The 20,343-nt window shown below is 38.5% G+C and overlaps 1 protein-coding gene across 1 annotated transcript; it reads right to left on the reverse strand.

The window, feature by feature from the left end:
* Positions 1-215: 215 nt before the first annotated feature.
* LOC119773436 (protein mono-ADP-ribosyltransferase PARP14-like) lies at positions 216-16,732 on the reverse strand. The gene is made up of 16 exons (XM_038270442.1): positions 16,594-16,732; positions 14,726-14,906; positions 11,429-11,567; positions 11,236-11,360; positions 7,858-9,378; positions 7,532-7,768; positions 6,747-6,971; positions 6,618-6,672; positions 6,377-6,523; positions 4,199-4,261; positions 3,938-4,114; positions 3,667-3,846; positions 2,935-3,546; positions 2,549-2,685; positions 754-934; positions 216-606 (listed from the first exon to the last, which is right to left on the reverse strand). Exons 2-16 carry the CDS (start codon positions 14,867-14,869, stop codon positions 320-322), a joined length of 4,230 nt encoding a protein of 1,409 aa, XP_038126370.1. The 5' UTR covers positions 14,870-14,906; positions 16,594-16,732; the 3' UTR covers positions 216-319.
* Positions 16,733-20,343: the final 3,611 nt, after the last annotated feature.

A 20,343-nucleotide genomic window follows, 5' to 3' on the forward strand; every position in this document is an offset into this window, starting at 1 on the left:
TTTCGCTTCTTCTTCTTCTTGTTTACTACTGGTGGTTGGCTTTGGTCGCAGTACCGCCACCTTCTGCTCTGGAGTGTACACGCTTCGCCTATGAGAAAAAAGAACAGCGCATGAACCGAACGAAACACACGCGAACTGAACCGAGACAGTAGGACCGAACGGTTCGGACGGTTTTCATAAATCGTTCCATCCCTAATATATATATATTTCTATATATATATATCTATATATATATATAGATATATATATATATTTCCATTATTTCCATTTAAAGGAGTTCTTTTACTGATTTTCTCTCCATCAAAACTATTCAGCGCCATCACTTGAAGGTGATGAGGTAGTCAGGGTAAGCCTGGTTATCGTGGAACACAACAAACATGTTGGGTCTTTCCATTCTATCCACCACACTATCATAACGTAAGTGGGGGTGCTGTTCGTCACGAGGTGGAGGCACCCTCATATCTTTTTCACCCAGAGTGTAGACCCCTGTCAGGACTCTGACCACAAACATTAGCTGAGAACCATCAGCAGCTGGCTTGGAGTAGGTGGGGTGGCTGGAGTATTTGGCATTGACAGCAAAGTAGGTTCCCTCTCCATACGACGTTGCTGTTAGTTTGAAGTAGATAAATATTAAAAAAATATCAAACTTTACTGCAGAATAGATTTCCTCTTTTTCCTTGCATTTCTTTGCTGTTTTCCGTTTCCATATCTGCTATTTAATTTCTCAAATCTTTCATATAAAAAGGTTTTTACCATTTTGCCCAGAGAAGCGCCTGTTGAAACCAGTTGTCATGATTGAATTACAGTTGTCCTCAGTTGTCCCATGATACAAAAACTTCTCATTTGCACCCCCCTCATGTTTGTTCTTCTGTGATATTTGTTTCTTTTGTACCTCGTAAGCACGGCGTAGATGAATGTTCTGCAAACGATCAATCTACCAGAATAAACAGAGAAAAGCTGTTAAATCACCCTTTAAAATAACTGGAACCTATTGAAGATGCATAAATCTCTAATAATTGAGTCAGTTACAGTCAAATTCGAATACTAATAATGAATAAACAGTCTGATTGCATGATAGGAATTCAAATAATTTACCCCTTGTCTTTCGGCACAATTTACAGTAACTACATAAACTATGTCAAGATCTTTTAACTGTACTATTTTAATCTATTTGATTTTTAAAGCACATAAACTTTTCTATTGTTTTCAGAATTACAGTTTAACACCTGCTTTTGTTATTAATAACAAGTCTATGAAGGAGTTTGGAGGGTCTCTTCTTCACTAAATCAGTTGATTTATGTACTTTTTGAAAAGCATTTTCTAATAATAAGAATTGGGGGGGGTTAATAAACACCTTAAACATGTTATGAATCACAACATAATAAGTTGTTGCAGCAGAAAATGTGTATTTCATATTTCTGAATAAACAGTGCAGAAAGTGCTTTCATTTTTATCAGATCAAAATGTCTATGTAATAATGTGGCTTCCTTTAAAGCAAAGAACTAGGATGTTGAAGGTAGGTTAAGTTTATTTCATTCTAAACCAACCTGCCATCTAATATAGACCTCATCAAACAGACATATGGTGGTTATTATTACAAAGGTGCAGAAAAAATGAGCAGATAAACTATTAGCCCTTGATCCACAGGCTTATCTGACCTTTAAATCAAGTGCAAAGCATTTAACATCACCTGTTATAGTTGCATTCTGCAGCTTAGATAAGATAATGGCTCATTTTCAGTCCTCACTAAATGAAAAAGACTGTCTATAAGAATCACATCATGACAAAATAGATGCTAAGAAATATTTTTTACCAGGTTATTTTTCATTATCAGGTTTTTAAAGCCATTTAATATACAATCTATGACTTCCAAATTCTCTGGAATATTAATATGACCTACCAAGCAGCCCTGTTTGTATTAGGCACTGCCTTTGATGGGAAGTTAAAGTACACGTCCTTAAATATTGATTATTGATATTATTAATAAATAAACTAATAGAAATTAATCATACAAACAAGTTTCAATAAGTCAAGTTATCAACTTTTAAAAGTATCTATGAAGTTTTTCTTAATGGATAGCTATGAATAACAGCAACAACAGAAAATGGTCATGAGGTCTTGGAAAATCTGAAGGTTTGTCAAAAACATTGAATTTTAGATGTTTGTAAACATTTACATTTTTTAAAATCCTTTCAACCTTAAAAATGTTAAATACAAAGGGAAAAATTTAACATTTCTAATATGTTAAAATGTACACTTTTAATCAGTGAAGAATATTTTTACACATATATAAAATATGTTACCCATGGGGTTAAGGGGCCAGAGCAAGATTAAACAAGGGTAAAAAATGAAAGAGGAAATGGTACATTTTTGCAACTGAAATAAAACTCTGTCACTATTGATAGGAAAACCAGAAGCAAAACTTACAAATGGCAGTTATCAAACTTATCATACACATGTGAAAATGTCAACCGGTTTGAGTTAAGCAGCAGACAGAATCAGAGATTTTAATAATAGTTATTAATAATAATTAATGGAAACCACCAACCTTCATAACAGTTTTATTAGCAGTCCTTTTGAATCCTTCCTTCACTCTTCTGTACTCTTCTGAATTAGGCTGCAGAGGTACCACCTTCATGGATTCATCACTTGCCATGTTGTCCCAGTACAAAGGAAAAGTAAAGTCTGAAAAGCATATTATAATGAGAAACTTCAAAAGATGATGTCATGTAAATTAACGGGTCAAATCGGGTCTGATGCAAACATAATATGCCGATCAGAGCCAATTTTAACAGGCTCCCTGGCTGTGTTTTATGACCCGGGTGTTCCCACTGCCACTAAAAGCCAATTCTCCCCAGGTTTAAACAGGTTTTTCGGCTAGTGAGAAAGGAGTATACATACATTCAAAAAGCTCTCAAAATGTGCCTTTCTCACCTTGCAGATTCTGAAGACGCTTGAGATGAGTTGTCTTTCCTGGAGTTACGGCTTCTAAATGAAGCAGATCCACTTGCCATGTGACTCCTTGTGCATCAACAATTCCTTCAGCAAAATCCTTCTTTTCCAGGTTGTAATTGGCTGTCTTGGGGAGTCTCTCCCAGTTTCCATTTTGTCCCAGGATGCACCACATCACTCGACTATGCAAGTCGTCCTCATCTTTCTCCCTCACCTCTCTCCTGAGGTTTTCATGCAGTAATGAATTAAACAATACAATTGCTTTGTTGACCCCATCTTTCATACCGTTCATCGTCAGGTTTCCTGATGGTTCCTTGGTCATGTACAGACCCTCTGACTCCACCAGTTGCTGCACTTCTTCAATATCATCTTCTGTGAGACTCTGAAGCTGCTCTTTTGGAAAGATATGATTTGAACATTGAAGCTTATACTGATTTTTCAATTTTTCCATAGCATCATCAACATCTTTTCTGCTATGACCAAGGAACATGAAGACAGACTGCTGGCTCGCAGTACTGATATCAAGAATGCTTTGGTCTGCTCTCAGAGGTGAAGGTGCCCGTGGTCGTACCCGAGGCAACTGTACTTGTGATTCTGGAAATTAAGAGAAAGATATACTGTATGTGTAAAGTTACAACTAGACTCTCTACAACGTCATAAGAAATTCTTTAAAAACACTCTAAAAGAAAGATATTTGTAAACAAATTTTGTCACCTCTTCTTCTGAAAATGGGGAACATCTGTGTTGCTTCTTCTTTAAAAGCCAAGAAGACGTTGATCTTAATAAGGACAATACGAATAGCTGTAAGGGTACAGCCAGGACCAGAGGATGTGGCAGTGATAATACCTCTTAGGATTGCACCAGCAACGACACCAGGGTTCAGTCCACCCGCTCCTGCAGAAACAGTTTGATTAATATTTAACCAAACATGGCATTTATTAGGGTTTGTTCCCTAACAACAATGTTGGCTGCAAAACATACTTACCGGCACAGATAGCAGGAATTGCTACAGATGCAAACCCAAGTTTTTCACAGTACTCAATAATGCTACACACAAGTTCTTCAACCAGACTTGCTTCTTTCCCTCCACATACATGTAAAAGTTTTTTACAGGGGAACTTTCCAGGTTGTGTCACAAAAATATCTCCTCGGTTCACTTTTGCTGCACAGATTAAGGACAGGAAATTATTATTATTCAAAATCGCTCAGAAGTTTTTATTTTCATATGTCGGCAATCCTCTCTCACCTGTTTTTAGCTTAGCTTCCACGTCTGCTCCAGCTACAGTTAGAATATCTTTGCAAACACCCTCTGTAAAAAACAGCACTATACACGTTAACGTTTTGCTTTTGCAGACATCAAATCACATGAACATTGAGCCAAGGTTTAGAAGAGAGTGAAAATTAATACATTTTTAACCAATTGATTACAGTTCTTAATTTGATATTATTTAATAACCAACATGTTTTAGTGTTCTAGTTCTCAACAAAAAGTCTGTTTAATTAAATATTGTTATGGAACAGAGTTTGGTTCTATATTTCATTCCTCCTGACCGCCAGAGGGAGAACCTTCGTTTGCCGAAGTTTGGATATGGCTAACATTGTTAGCTTTTTGGTTTATTGGTGTTATACCTGGTGACAGCAGCGTTTTCACCCCTACTCCTAATGTGATCAACTTCATTTGACGAAGTTTGGATATGGCTAACGTTGTTAGCTTTTTGGTTTATTGTTTTCCCACCTGGTAAGGGCAGCGATTTTGCATCCACTCCCAATATAAGCCTCTCTTTTTTTGCAGCCCCTTTTGTTGATCCGCACCATTATATTTGGTGACGTTACATTTTCATCCCCCTCTCCCAATATCAGCCTCTCCTTGTGTGCAGCCTCTTTTGTTGTTCTGCTATAATTGGTGATGGCTGCGTTTGCACCCCATCCTGATTTTAGTTCATTTCGTTACTTAATTGGACTGAGCCCTGTCGACCTTTGACATGGATGGCCCCCACTGCTGCATGGATTGTGGGGATGCCCTGAAGGTAAAAGATGGCCTCGACCTGTGCCCTACCTGCCTTGGACATGAGCACCATGTGGAGGCAATGTCTGAGAACCCCTGCATGAACTGCAGTCTTATGCCCCATGCAGTGAGGATGGCTCGATTGGCCCAGTTTTGCCCCCAGGAGGACTCTGATCTTTCGCTCTCTGGGCAGGTGGCTCCCCTCAGGTGTTCTAAGCGCCTTGGTGGGACCAATGCTTTAGTGGCACCCTCTCGGGTGAAATGGGCCAAACTGGACCAGGGACTGGCAACAAGGATGGACAAATGTCAATGGAGTTGACAGAGACATCAGTCTGATGCCTCACTTCCAGTGGCTGGGCTCTCTTCCCCACCCATGCCTGAACTAAGGGAGGAGGATGTCATATCTCTGGCTGCTTCTGGTTCTCATTTTAGAGATGAGGAGGAGGCAAGGTCCTCTCAAGCCTCTGGGACTGATTCGTTTTCATCTCAGAGTGCCATTGGATAGCCCGGTGATGGTTCCACGCAGGAAGTCATGTCAAGGACCGTGAAGCAGCTGCAGTTCGACCCCCTACAAGGCAAGGTATCTGACTCCAGGAGTGCATTTTTTAGGTGCGGATGGGGTTCTACTTCCTTTCTATACCTTTATCACAGGAGTACCTGAAGGAGTTGAATGCCTGTTGGCAGGACCCAAGAGCGTTGCCACATCTCTCCTCAGACTGTCGGGTGTTAGCTGCTATGCACGATTGGGTGAAGGCCAGCCTTGACCGTATGCCAGCAGTTGAACCGGCTGTCGCTGCACTGATTGTGTCACCGGATGAAGCCCTGCGATCTGAGGTCTGATGCTCGCTGACCCAATGTTGCGTTACCCTCTGGCGGTCAGGACAATTAAATAGAACAAAAGTTACGTACGTAACTACAGTTCTATGAATCCTGGATGACCACCAGAGTTTCTCTGTCATTCAGAATCCTTACTTTTGCAAGGAAATTCTGTAGGAACAGAGCCATGGATGACACCAGGCTATGTAGCTTCTGAGTGTTCATCCGGCATCACAGGTGTGACTTTGTTAGTATAATTACTCAAACTGTGCGTGCCATAAGGGAACATTTAGTGCTTTCAGCACCTCCCTCTGGTGGTCATAAGAGGTTCATAGAACCGTAGTTGCATATGTAACTTTCGTTTGACTGACACCAACCAAAAGCTATGCCTCCTTAAAACCAATTAAAATCCAGGAAGCCTATATTTTGTTTTTCTTTTAAAACTGTCGTTGCTGATATGATTTTGTGTGCATGTATCTGTTTTCTTTCTATGTTATGCTATGTAATGTCTTTTTGCAACAAGAAAAATATTTTATAATTGCAGAGTACTTCTTTACTTGGACTTTGACCTTCACAGGCTAAATCTCTACATTTGTCACCTACCATTGTGAAAATTTTTGAAGTCGGTGGTGTTCACTACAGCATCAGTGGTCTCATTGGTGACATCACCAAACACCAACTGAAGTTTAGCGCCGCCTCTTACAGTTATATTGATATCATCAAGGTCACTAGTTAGGGACTTGAAGAGTGCTAAAAGAAGAAAGCCGTCACATGCAGTTGGAATACTGAAAATAAAACATTATTGACCAAAAAGTTTATGAGCTATCAATAAAATCTGGCCTACCTCGGCCCCCCTGGTTCATAATCAGGCTGAGATGTTTGTACACTTCATGGTAGTTCTGTAAATAACAGAATCAAGAATCAATACTAAGCAACATTGGTTTGAATGCAATGGCCTGCCTTTAAGAGGTACCTTCTCTGAGTCAGGGTAGCCAGGTTTAATAACGATGTGGATGCTGTTGACATTTCTGCAATGACCAGACAATGCAAACTGCCGAATGCTTTCTGTCAGAACTTGAACGGCTTCACTCAAAGGGTATTTTAGGAGCAAACCTGGTCCAATAATAGGGATGGCTACTGAACTGAAGCCCTTGTCTGCACAGAGGTCCAAGCATGTTTTTAACCCTTTTGCAAGAGCCTGCAAGACAAATACAAAACATTTCCTTGCATCATTAAAAACAAGTCCATCCATCTGACATATTGCCCAAGGATTGTTCCTCTAATTTCAGTTTTGAAGTCTTCCTAAAAGAAGGAGGGATCATGATTTGATGCCTAAATAATTTTAACTCATGTCTTACATAATGGAAAAATGGTGATTATGGTCCAAGCAAAGATCTGGTAACTATCAGCCTGTCTTTAAGGAGGAGGCTTGTAGACAGGATGAAAAGCTAATTTTGGCTGCTTGTACCCAGATTCTTGGATTCTTCTAGGCCCCAACAAGTCCATCCATCTCCATTATGTAACCATAACACATGGATTAGACAGAGATGATCCAAGTCTTCTAACACTAGGTGGCTTTATAATGTATTGCTCCTTTAAATTAAATAGCAAATAACCCAACCTTCATTTTCAATCAAGAAATAGATAACACATTTTGCTTTGTATTAAATGTTAACTTTTCTGTATGTTCATAAAAGCTAAAATACACAATCAGTTTATCTCCACATAATCAATATAAATCTTAATATATTACTTTACCTGCACACTCATTCCTCCAGCTCTGTCCCAAGATAGGCACTCAATGCAGAATATTTTGGAGCACCCCAGAGATGCGCTGGCATCAACCTGCAGAACATCACCAGGGGCAAGGCCAGATAATGCTACTAATGTGTCAAACTTTGATTTGACTGTGTCTCCACCTTTCTTTAGCAAAGATTTCCCAATATTTGTTGAAGACAGGTTTTTATCATGTGTGGGGACAACCAAAACATTCACCTGTGGAAATATTTAGAGAGAGACTCAATAGAAAACTAACAATAGCTTTGATGAAAATTTTGAGGAGAATGAACAGAAAAAGAACAAACCTGCTCATCCTCTAAACTGCAGATCTTGATTTCTAGATTGATATCACTGTACGCATTCAGTTCCACCATGTTGGTGCGACTCCTGGGTCTTGGTGTGATGCTACTGATGTTGCTGAGGCTTCGCTGTATGGTTGCCACTGATGGTGAGCTAACTCCTTGTTTTTCCCTGATAATCACCTGGCATGAACTTTCAACCAGCTCCTTGCTTTCTTTCCCTTCTCCTTGGAAGTATTGCAGAGCTCCAGGACCATCCAGGACTAATGTGTCAAATGTCATGCTGGCCAGAGCGACCATAAGGGCCTGCTTGGTCTCCTGAACCCGAAAACGGGGACCAGACAACAGCACACATGGGTTTGGAAAATGGGTGGCTGAGAGTTTCACATCAGTCGGCTTCATGCCAATTATTCCTAAGATTTTATCAAAGCAGTCAACTAGTTCAGGACGCTGCAAGCTGAGGACATCTTGAACTGATACCTGATTCGCCTGATAGTCATGGAGAAGCTCTTTAAGCTTGTTCACTTGTTCAGTGTAGCCCACCAGCTGTACTTTGACTGATGGAGTACCACTGTATCCAGGGACAAAGCTAACTTCCACTCTGTGCTCGCCACGGTTTGCTTCATTCTTTGCTTTGATAAGAATTTCTTTGAGTTGGTCTAGATCTGGAGGTTTGGCTGCAGCACCCTGAAGATTAACACTTGATACATTTAAATCTCTCAGCAGTGTTGTCTCAGCTTCATTTAGGGCATCTGAAGACAAACTAGAAAGAAGCAGCTCTGATCCCACCTCAAAGTAAACTGGACTTCTGAGACTTTGTTGAAACTGAGTTTGGTATTTGGTGATGGCATTGCTGGTGGCCATAAAGGCAATTAAATATGCAGGAAGATTTACCTTCTTTTCTTGGATCTTCATTATCAGTTCGTTAAGTTTTGTTGATCCAGACTGTACTTGCTCTTCAGGGCCTTCTAAAAAGACCATGTTAACACCCCTGTTGATTTTTACCTCTGGGTAAAATGTGCTCATCTCTCTGTTGAAATCCTCTTCAATAAGTTTGAACTGCTTCTCCACAACTCGCTGCTCTTTACATACTGCTACACTTTTCTCTAGAACTGCAATTTTCTCCTTTACCACGTCAGCTTCCCCAACCATCACAGCATAACCAGTCTCTGAGTAAACTTTTACGTCATCAGTGACAAAGAACAGATCCTGCAGGACCTTTTTGACCTGTTTGGGCTCAAGCACATGATGGATCCTGTAGCTCTCCATGAGATTAATGAAGATCTTATCCACTTGGAGTTCCCAGTGTTCTGCTGCACCGTCACAAGGTCCTCCAAGCCCCTTCTCTATATCTCCACTTACTACTGCCTCTTCTTCCTCAAAATCTAGCTTCACTGTGCAGTTAATTGCAGAGAGCTGCTTTTGCAGGACTTTGAACGCTTTAGGATTGTCTCTCAGGTAGAACAAGAGGAAGATGTTTGTTCTAAAAATCTTCTCTAGAGTTTTCTTGTTCAGTTTAGTAGTTGTCTACAAAAAGGGAAAAAAAGAAAAAAAAGGTTATTAGCACTTTGTCTAAAAAACAAAAACACCTCCGTGTACATTTCAAGTTTTTATCCAAGGAGAAGTTGCACCCCCAGCCAAAAAATAATTATAATAACAACAATGACATTTAAAGGTATGATGTTCAGTTGTACTCAGGATTATTTAAAAAGTAATCACAAAAAACAAAATGAAAAACAGTTGGTAAAAAAAAATAATTGAAAAAAGTGAGGTGTGTGTCAGCATTTGTGTCCTGCTTAAAGGAACTGAAATTACCCATGCTCCTTCTACTGCTTTGTATGCACAAAGAACATAACTCATTCTGGTGATATGTTTACATAAGGCACTCCTATGTATTCATCCCATTAGCTATCTTTTTCTGCACATGCGCATTTTCAGACATATATCTGTGGTAAGCTACAGTTTCAAACAGTCATTGAAGCTCAACTTGGTGACCTCGGTTCTTTGAAAATGGCAGAGGGTTGTAAGAGAAAAGGTTTCTATGAAGTGTATGAGAAGAAAGGCCTCAGATGAGGCAAATATACAGGATCTGCTTTCACAGTGGCCCGCTGTCAGCTGTCGCTATCCAACAGCGGCAACTAATAACAAAGATGGCGCAGGCCCCACGCAGTGGAAGAGTAGTTACGTGACTAACAGCAAAAAGCAGTGATCATCTGTCGCTACAAAGTCTTCTATATAGTCCCCGCTCTATATAGTGATTAAGGGTTTTAGGGTTTAGGGCGGACGTTCGGACACAGTAACACAGTAAGCTTGTATGAACTATGAGAACAGCCACCTCTAAATAGTGCGTGCACGAGGAGAAATGGGCTTGTGCAAGCTCTCGCAAGTGTTCAATAGGCATTGCCTTTCGGGAGCAGGTACAGGGTTGTGCATGTACATTTTTTTAAGTGGAGACGGGGGGTCTTTTAAAAAATTCTCGAAAATCCTCCGCAATTCCTTTAATGAAGAATTTACTATGACTTTACATGTCTCTAGGCTATTTGTTCATCTTGCACTAAGCAGTCATTAATGAGCTTAAGCAATGATGTGTTGACTGTTGTGTATACAGATCAGAAGTCTGTGATTTCTAACTTAGTCATGTTACTGACAAATTATCAAATCAACAAGGGATGCCATACCTTAATACAGACTTAATGTCTGCTCTGTAAAAAGTCAGCATAATCACTTTATAAACGCAAACCAGTCTGCACAGAGATCAGTAAAAGGGATATAATTACAAGTTGTAGCTTCAGGCATATCCATTGGAAAATGTGTTGCAATTCCTGGAAGTTGTTGTAGATGCTTTCTATACAGTTTATCACCAACTTCGAAAGAAAACAGACAGAACTCGAGAACTCTTTCTGCCTTTATGTAAAGCAGGAGGAGATATAGACCCAAAAACTTTAACAACAGCTGTAATTACACTGACAGGTGGGTCTTTAAATGGCTTACATGACAAGTGTGTATCAATGTGCACAAGATTTGTCTTATAAGTACAAAATGAGTGTTGTGCACATTGTATTAGACTTTTATTAGAATCTCAAAAATCAAATAGAATTTTCTTTCCATTTAATAATCTATATTAATTGGGATTTTGATGCAATAAAATGAAATGTATGAATTGCTTTTGCAAGGTATCTTCTTCTTCTTTTTTTTAATCAAAACTAAAATTACTGAATAAATATTTCACCAATGAGTGGCTTAAATCTGTAAACGTTAGAAATGAAAGGGAAACTGATCTAAGCGATTAAAAAACAAGGGCAAGAAAAAAATGACAACAGAAAACCAGGTAGGTGTTTGGCCCTGACGACAAGATACGGGTTTTAGAAAGAAAAAAAAATTAACCTGTAAATTGCTTGTGGATGGCTGATCCAGGGTCTGTGGTGAACTGCTGCGACTCACGGTCAGATGTAAATCTCCACCAGGAAGAATAACTTTGTGAGTTTTTCTCTGTAAAACTCTTTCCTGATCTTAAACATGAAAAACATCATAAGTCACATATCTATATTTAGAGCTGCAAATGCTTTAAAGCACATACCTTCTTTTTCATTAAAGGTGACTTTATAGATGTTTTCTCCAACCTTTTCAATAACTCCACAATCGCCTCCCCCAGAGTCTCTTCTTTTTTGAAAGTATCTCCTGACCCTTTCCTTCTCTCTGTCTGTTAGAGGCCTAGCCTCAAAATACAGGGAATGGGAATATTCAGCCATTTTAAACTTTTTAACCAAGAGAGCACTGTCTGTGCTTGTTCCTGTTCTGAGTAAATGATCTTTACTAAAGCATTAGTTTCACTTTCACCTGTTTTTCTCCTCCTCTTCCTGAAATAGAAACCTTGACACACCCAGTCACAATCCGGTAATCGCTCATCGTCTGGAGAGAAATTTCCTGGCCTGGTTTGTTGAATATTTACATTGCAATGCTAAATAAATAACACGCATATTTGGTTAGCATTAAATTAGTTTTTGTTTCTTTTTATGGCAGTTTTGACTGTTGTTCACACAAATCTACATTTCAAGCCCCACCAGACATCATAGAAGGATACAAATAAGGGATAAATGCATTTGATTATCTGTTTGAAGTCCAGGCCTTCTATCTTGGGTAAAGTCCACTGTGTCCTGGGATTTCCAGAACAGGCCAAACTTCAAAAGGGATGGGTTATGATGTTGAATTGGTGTCATGTTACAGTTCCCGCCCATAAATGTTTCACTGCTTTGTGGAATCCACCTGTTCTATTTTTGTGTGCATCAAGCTAAGTGAAAAGAATATTCAAACCAATTTTTAAAGAGTATAATAAAAAATATTTCATTTTCTAAATGAATTTATAACAAGACCACTAACATGCTCATTAGGCCAGATATCACATCAACTGTGATTTTATACAGGAGATAATTTGGCTGCTATGTTATTTGCAGAGCTCACTGTCAGCTGAACACCCAGGCAAATAGCAGTTTTACCTACTTGTGTGGAGGTTTATACCCTCCTACTGGTTATGATATCATGATTTCTGTATCCAGACATTTGAAAGAGATTCCTAGTCCTATGATAGTCCTAAGTCCTATGATCAGGGTGTGCCGATGATGCTCCTTGCAAATGTCAAAGCAAAGGAGCATTCTCTTCATTGACGTTCATGCTCTTTCATTCAGTTTCTCTAATCCGATCTCAATTGACCCAGGTCATAATTCTTCTTTTGAAAAAATGCCACTTAGTATGATTTTTTCATTTATGTGTGATGTATGTGTTAGGTGTTTCTGAAGAGAATGGACTAAAACTAATGGAACATAATTTTGTCTTTTTTAATACCTCTGTTGTGAAGCTCTTTCTGATTTTCTATCTTGACAGGTGTGCTTTATTTTTGTCTGTCTTATTTACACTTTGTACAAGCCTTTTTGTACCAATGTTCTTAAAACAATCTGTCCATCAGTTATTATGAATTCTGATAATAATGAGATTTCATGTCACAAATTCAGATACAGTAATTACATATCAACTTTTATTAGAGAAAGATATAAATAACACAAATTAACTCTCAGGACATAAAGATATAACAGAAAATAAATGCTTTCCCGAATCACTCACAAAAGCCTCATTTCATCTCATCTAATAAAAACAATTACAGAAAATGACAACATACTAATCAGCAGGAGGGAGCAATAAACATTAATGCCATCTCATATTTCAGTTTAGAACAATAGAAAAAATTGCCCCGCCTTTTGGTGAGGTTCATGCAGCTTACCAAGTGAAGAGAGCTAAGTACATGGTGCAGCAAAATTTCAAATGGACAAGTGTCCAAATACAACTGAAAGGTGCAAAGGCTTCTTAGGGATTGTTAAGTCTATTTCTGGTCTGCTTCTCTTGCTAGATTCAATGTTGGCAGTTTGCTGCTCCTTAGCCAACAAATATACAAAATTATGCAATCTGTTTTGGTAGACCTGGGAGCTCTCATAAAATTTCATCAGGGACCAAGAAGTAAATATTGGCTAAACATTATACTAAACTAGTTATGCACTGCACCTGTAGGTTTGAATGCTGAAAACATTAACAAAGATATTGATGAAGGAGAGGTCTGATTGCTATTAGTGAATGTTTCCACCATCCTAGGAGACAACTGAAAATTATTTTGGTTGATATTACACTCAATCTCTTAGTTATTTCTCCTTTATTTAATTATTATTATTCTTTTGAATTACTATTTTTTACTTATACTTGATTAAGCCTATGTTAAAGTAGTACCATTCTTACTTAAGAACTCATTTTGGATACTCTACCCAGCTCTGTTCAGGCCTTTCTTATTTAAATAAAGCTTTCAAAGCAAGATCAGACTCCCGTCAAGGTTGGTACAAAGAGACAAATAAAGTATTTGACACAAAAACGTGAGTTAGGTTAGAAACAATCAAATGATCCACTGCATTAGTTTTATTTATTTGAAGGTAATGAGGTAGTCTGGGTAAGCTTGGTTGTCATGGAACACAACAAACATGTTGGGATGATCCGTTCGATCCACCACAGTATCATAATGCTCCTGGCTATTGCGAAGCGGTGGCACCTTAATGCCACTTTGACCATGGGTGTAAAGGCCCGTCAGGACTCGGGCCAAAAACATGGTTTGAGTGCCATCAGTTGCTGTCTTTGAGTAGCCCACTGAGTAGTTTGCATTTACAGCAAAGTAGGTTCCGTGACCATATACAGTTGCTGTGAATGATAACAAATTAGAAGTGTTTTTATATGGTGGCACAGACAAGAATGAATTATTAAAGATAGTTAATTATTCAAAGAAGACATCCTAAATGACAACCTACAGGGAATAACATTAAAAAATAACTTCATAACAGGTTCATTTTTGTAGGAAATAAGTGCTTCAAGTTTGCAACAGATGAATTAAAAATACTAAAACTACAAACCTAGCAAGCTACATTGATAATGTTGTAGCACTCAGTTTTAGATCTACACATGTGTCTAGGCTTGCTTCCTTAAAGTTGGTTTGTTACCCTTGAAATGCTCCTTCTCTTCTTTTAAAAATCAAATTGGGGATTCTGACAAAACAGATGTGATAGCATATGCTAAACGCAGGTCCTCCTGTACTGCCATGTCTATGTTGCTTCGCCTCTGGACCTGACATCACTTTCTTTAGTCTCAACTAAACATTCTGCTTTAACTAAAATACTGCAACATGACTGGCCGACCCATTTCCGGTTGATGTAGAGTAGAAAATAGATTTTCGTGTGTCTGTAAATGTATAAATAGTGTAAAAATTAAGCTTGACTAGTCTATAAAACTATACACTCCTATTTTAATGACAGGCTAATTGAACACCCTAAGTTAAGCAAATGATCATTACCATGTTTCCCAGCAAAGCTTCTGTTAAACCCCTTGGTTTTGATCGATTGGAGACTTTCCGGGTCTGTCCCGTGGTACAGAAGCCTTTCACCTGCTCCACCTTCGTTTTTGTTCTTTTCCGACATGTGTTTCTTCTGCATTTCATATGCACGGCGGAGATGAATGTTTTGCAAGCGCTCAATCTGAAAAGAGAGGAAGAGGGAAAATAAGTGATCAATGTTGAGCCATAAATCACGATTTTACTTTTAGACATTGGGGACCAATGTCAATGCTGATATTGACTGTGATCCTTGGTGTAGGAGGATGCAGTTTGGACTGGAGAGGCCAACTTTCCAAGACAATCACCAAAGGCACCCACTGAGCTTACGGAAAAATGAATATAATCAAAGCCTCTCTTTTCTTTTGTTGTGAGGCACACCAGAGAGACACCATGATAAAAGTTGATAAAACAAGGACCGGAATCTGCAGACTGATCAAAGGGTGAGTGTGCCTAATGGATTAAGCCCATGTCACACCTCGATGATATAGACAGCGTTGCCTGACGTACAAACAATCTGGCAAAAAAACTGGCATACACTGGATAAGTTATGAGTATGCTGGCACACTTCAGCCAGCGGCAGAGAAATTTTATTTTGCTTAAACTATCTCGACGTATGTCAGCATATGCTCATACCTGGTCCATACGTTACAGGTAAGTTATCTGATCGTTGACATATGTTAAATGTAAGTTACTCATAAGTCGTGGCATCTAGCTTATCCAAAACCTATGCATAACTTGTGCATAAGTGATGCGTAACTTATCAAGAACTTATCTCAAATGCATATAAACACAACTATTCCAGATGTATTCCAGACAACCACTGAACATGTTTCTAACTTACAGCTACTGAATAATAGCGTGTTAGAATTGTTGATAATTAGGGCTGGGTAAAAAAAAATCGATTTAATCGATTTTGAATCGATTCCTTTACATTTTTGCAAAATTGATGTCTAGGGAATGAGATTGATTAGTTTTATAGTGACGCACGTGACATTCACATTCAAATGAGGAGGAAAGATGCTCTCAACATTACTTTAACCCAGGCAGCTGCAAATATAGCCAATATGTTGACTGAAGACATTAACAAATGGGGGCTGACCAGCAAACACCCTGTAGTTGTTACAGACAACGCTGCAAACATGGTGCAGTGGAGATAATGCAGCTCATGCACGTCTGCTTGCTCGAGTGAGGCTTCACTTTTTCACTTTTCACAAACAAGTTTGCACTTTTGAAACAGTGTTGTTCACATCTCAAGTTTAAACTATCTGATTTACAAGTTTACAGTTTGTGTTTAATATGACCAGAAACAATAAAATACATTAGTATATTGAAACACATTGGAACCACTTTCATTATTGTAAAAACAGATCGAATCGAAATTAATCGATTTATAACTGTATGAATCAAAATCGAATCGATTCAGGACTTTGGCGAAAATACCCAGCCCTATTGATAATTAATTAAAGGTAATTTATTTCATACAGTCATCTGTTTGACCATGATTTGAGCTTGATTCAAACTTGGTGGATTTTCTGTCCTAACATACAGCCAGTTGGGCATGAGTTCACAGAAAGATTTATGACAGTCTGAATACTGTTTGTTTAAACAGTTTTTTTGCGACCCTTACTGGACTTTGTATAGAGTATATCATTATTGCACAACATTAATAAAAGAGTCTTCTGAAACTGCTTATTAAAAATTGCTTAAGTCTGCTATTAAATTATTTCTTATGTATGCCTTACACAATTATTATAAATGCCTATAATTAATAGCCATTTGTGTGTGACATAATGATGTGGCACACACTAAAATGAGAAAAAAACTCTCACCTTGAGAATGGTTTTGTTGTTGGCTGTTTTGTTGAAGTCCTGCTGGACAGTTTGGTACTCTGCAGAGAACCGATCCACCAGCACTTCTTTTAAGTTTTCATTACTAGACATATTGTCCCAGTACAGGGGAAAAGTAAAATCTAAAAAGTGTCACAGATGAAATTGATGGAAATTAGAAACACATAAGAATTAATGTTAAGCAAAGTTAATATCTATAATGATATAATCTAACCAATAACCTAGACATTTGTTCATATTGTACTAAAACACAAAGCAGAAATGCAGAAGAAGAATGGTAAAAACAGAACTGTCTGTAATTAAAAGGTAAAAAAGTGCTATAGTGCAGCTGATTTTTTCACTGAAAAGGTTTGTATTTAATCTTATTTGGTCTGCTAAAACTTAAATGAAGTAACCATTTAATCAATACAAATTTATTTTACTTCTTTTACCTGGCAAATTCTCAAGTCGTTTCAGCTTGGCCACCTGTCCAGTTACATTACCTCTGGCCTCCATCCTTTGTAGATTCACACTCCATGTAGACCCCTGTGCATCTACTATGCCTTTTGTGATGTTATGTTTTTCCAGATTAAAATTGGCAGATTTTGGGAGTCTCTCCCATTTTCCATTTTGTCCCAGAATACACCAGGCTACACGACAGTACAGGTTGTCCTCTTCTTTGACTCTCATTTCTTTCCTAAGAGGAGTGATGGTTCGGAGCATTTGCTCCACCTGGTTGACCCCAGCCTTCATTCCACTCACTGTCAAGCCATTGCGGTCGTTCTGTACATACAGACCCTGAGTCTCTACTAGGTCCATCAAACTCTTTATGTCATTCTGGGTGAGGTCTTCCAGTTCTTGAGGAAGGAAGGTTTTTGTTGAGCTGTGAGCTTGGTACAGATTCTTCATTTTTGTTATGGCCTCATCAACATTTTTTCTTTGAAGACCCACAAAGAGGAAGGAGGACTGAAGACTGGTTGTTTTCGTAGGAAGAGGAAGGAAGCTACTGGTCTGATAAATATATCGTCTTGGAGCTGACACTGCAAATGAAGTAAAAGATTATTCGTTAAATACAGCAAGAAAACATTAAGAGACTGTTAGTACCCCTGCAGAAGGTGCCTACCTTGCCGTTCCTTGATAAGAACCTGACTGGAACTCTCAACCAGCTCCTTGCTCACTTTACCGTCTGCCTGGAAGTACTGCAGAGCTCCCGGGCCATCTAAAATCCACTTTTCTAATATCAGACTTGCTAGCCCAGACCTAAGAGCCTTATTGGCCTCCTGAACATGGCGCCGGGGACCAGAGATAACAACACATGGGTTTGGAAGATGGGAAGGTTTAATGTTAACTTTTGTTTGCTTAAACCTGATCAGTTCTTGTATTTTGTCAAAGCAGTCAACCATTTCAGGATGTTGCAGGTTCAGCACTTCTTTAGTAGAAATCTGATTCACCAGGTAATCCTGAAGAACATCTCTGAGCCTCTTCACGGTTTCAGTGTAGCCCAATAGACGTACTTTGACCACTGTGGCTGCACCTTGGCAAGGGATGAAGCTAAAGTCCACCCTGAGCTCACTGCGGTTTAGATCTTTTTTGGCTTGTGTGAGGGTTTCTTTTATTCTGTCTATATCTGGAGGGATGGCAGCAGCTCCTTGGAGCTCCTCAATTTCCACACTCAGATCCCCCACTACTGCTGCCTGAGCTTCATCAAGGTCATGAGGGTACATACTAAAGAGGGCAAAGTCCAACCCAACCTGTATGAACACAGGATTCCTGAACTGTTGCTGAAACAGGTTCTGGTACTTACAAATGGCATTGCTGGCTTTAATAAAGTTTATCAAATCCTGAGGGAGCCTGATCCTCCTCTCTAGTTCTTTAGTACTCAGTCCATCATGTCTAGCAAGACTTATCTGTGCAGCCATACTGTGACCTTGAAACATGATTGCATCTGTCTTATACAGATGCTGTTGCTTGTGCGGTGCAGATGATCTATTCTTTTAACCCAAGGCTGAACTCCTCCTCCCTGTGATGGGGCTCCTTCTAAAAATGAAACAAAACCAGAGTGTTGCCATTACCTGTTTTATTCACAGCAAACAAAACAGTAATTTATTCCAAAATTATTGTTTCTGATAGAAAATAAGACAGGCATCTCTTAAAAGATAAAAAATATATACTTTTTCACAGTGCTTTATTTTTTGTTTACTTTATATGCAATATTTAAATGATTTATTATAAAAATCTTATAGCAATAAAAAAAAATTTGTGAACTTCAGCAATGAGTCCCCGCTGTTATTGAAGAAGGACAACAGTGAGGACGGATGCAGGAGTTTGCCCTTCAACCACTGGTTCAAACCTCAGCTCTGGCTTTCAGTGCCATTATGTCCTTTTGACAGCCAATTCACCAATACTGTCTACCGATGAGTGGCTGGTGGCGCCAGGGTATGGCAGCCTCGCTTCTATCTGTGAGCCCCAGGGCAGGTGTGGGTACAATGTGGCTTTCCACCATCAGTGTGTGCATGAATGGGTGAATGAATACATGCAGTGTAAACAGCTTTGGTCAAGCCTCCTGACCTAAACACTATATGAGAACAGGCTTTTTACAAAAGACTTGTTTTCATGTTTCCATAAGTTTTTTTGAAAATTAATCGCTAGCATAATGACCCAGCTGGGTCACTTTTAAGATTTTATATTATTCATAAATTTTGCAAGTCTATCAATCTGTTTTGTCTTAAAAGTTACAGGGCATCAGAAATGATTAAAATCTCTTTATCTTTTCACATGTTCATAATGGCATCATTACTTGTACTGGATAAAACATATTTTTACACAAGATATCTTTAAATCTGAAGTCCCTTAATAGGACAGGCCTGTCCTATTTGGAGGAGGCCTCGTGGAAGGCCCTGGACACTCTGGAGGGACTATGTCTTTGAGCAGGCCTGGTGTCGCCTTGGTGTCTCCCCGGAGCAGGCTGCACAGCCTGAGTATAATCTGACATTAGTGATCGCAGATCTGGTTCCCTTTGAGCCATATTTTATAATTAATTTTGAATTAACTGAATGGAGTAGAATTTCTTATAGCAGCTAGAATGTTATGCCAAATTTCTGTTCCCTTGACTGATAACACCTGCTGACTAAATGCTGTGTGTTTGTTAGATCTTAGACAGTCACTTCTAGTAGATGCTCTATTTACCTTTCCGCTACTGTGGAATTTAAGCTTAATAAACTCTCCAAAGGTGGCAAAGTGAGTCCCTTTAAAACATTAAACATTGAACTGGCAATTTAATTTTTTCGGAAATGTTCAAAACTAAAAAAATATTGTATTTTCATAGATGAGACCACAATGAAAGTACAAAGGCTTTCTATCAAATGTTTATAAAGTGTTTTTGAAACGTGATTCTATTGCTTTTAAGGTTGTCAAGTTTGTCAAGACCACTTAGTAGAACAGTATTCAAAATGTGAAAACAAATTATGCAATCAAGAAAACATTTTAGCAGTGTTTTCTGGCAGTGATGACCTGATTTGTCTGAATATATATAAATTAAAATGAACAATTATGGATTATTTAAACATAAAGTAGAGTCCAAGCTAACTCCATTTTAACTTCCTTTCCTTTCAAAAAGACATATAGCAATATATATATGTATATATATATATATATATATATATATATATATATATATATATATATGTATCACTTGGTTATGGTGCTCCATTATGTACCACACAATTTGAGATAAAATTGAGCTAAATACACATT

Source organism: Cyprinodon tularosa, unplaced genomic scaffold (assembly GCF_016077235.1).
Source record: "Cyprinodon tularosa strain WSP-4 unplaced genomic scaffold, ASM1607723v1 ctg76, whole genome shotgun sequence".
Taxonomy (NCBI): domain Eukaryota; kingdom Metazoa; phylum Chordata; class Actinopteri; order Cyprinodontiformes; family Cyprinodontidae; genus Cyprinodon; species Cyprinodon tularosa.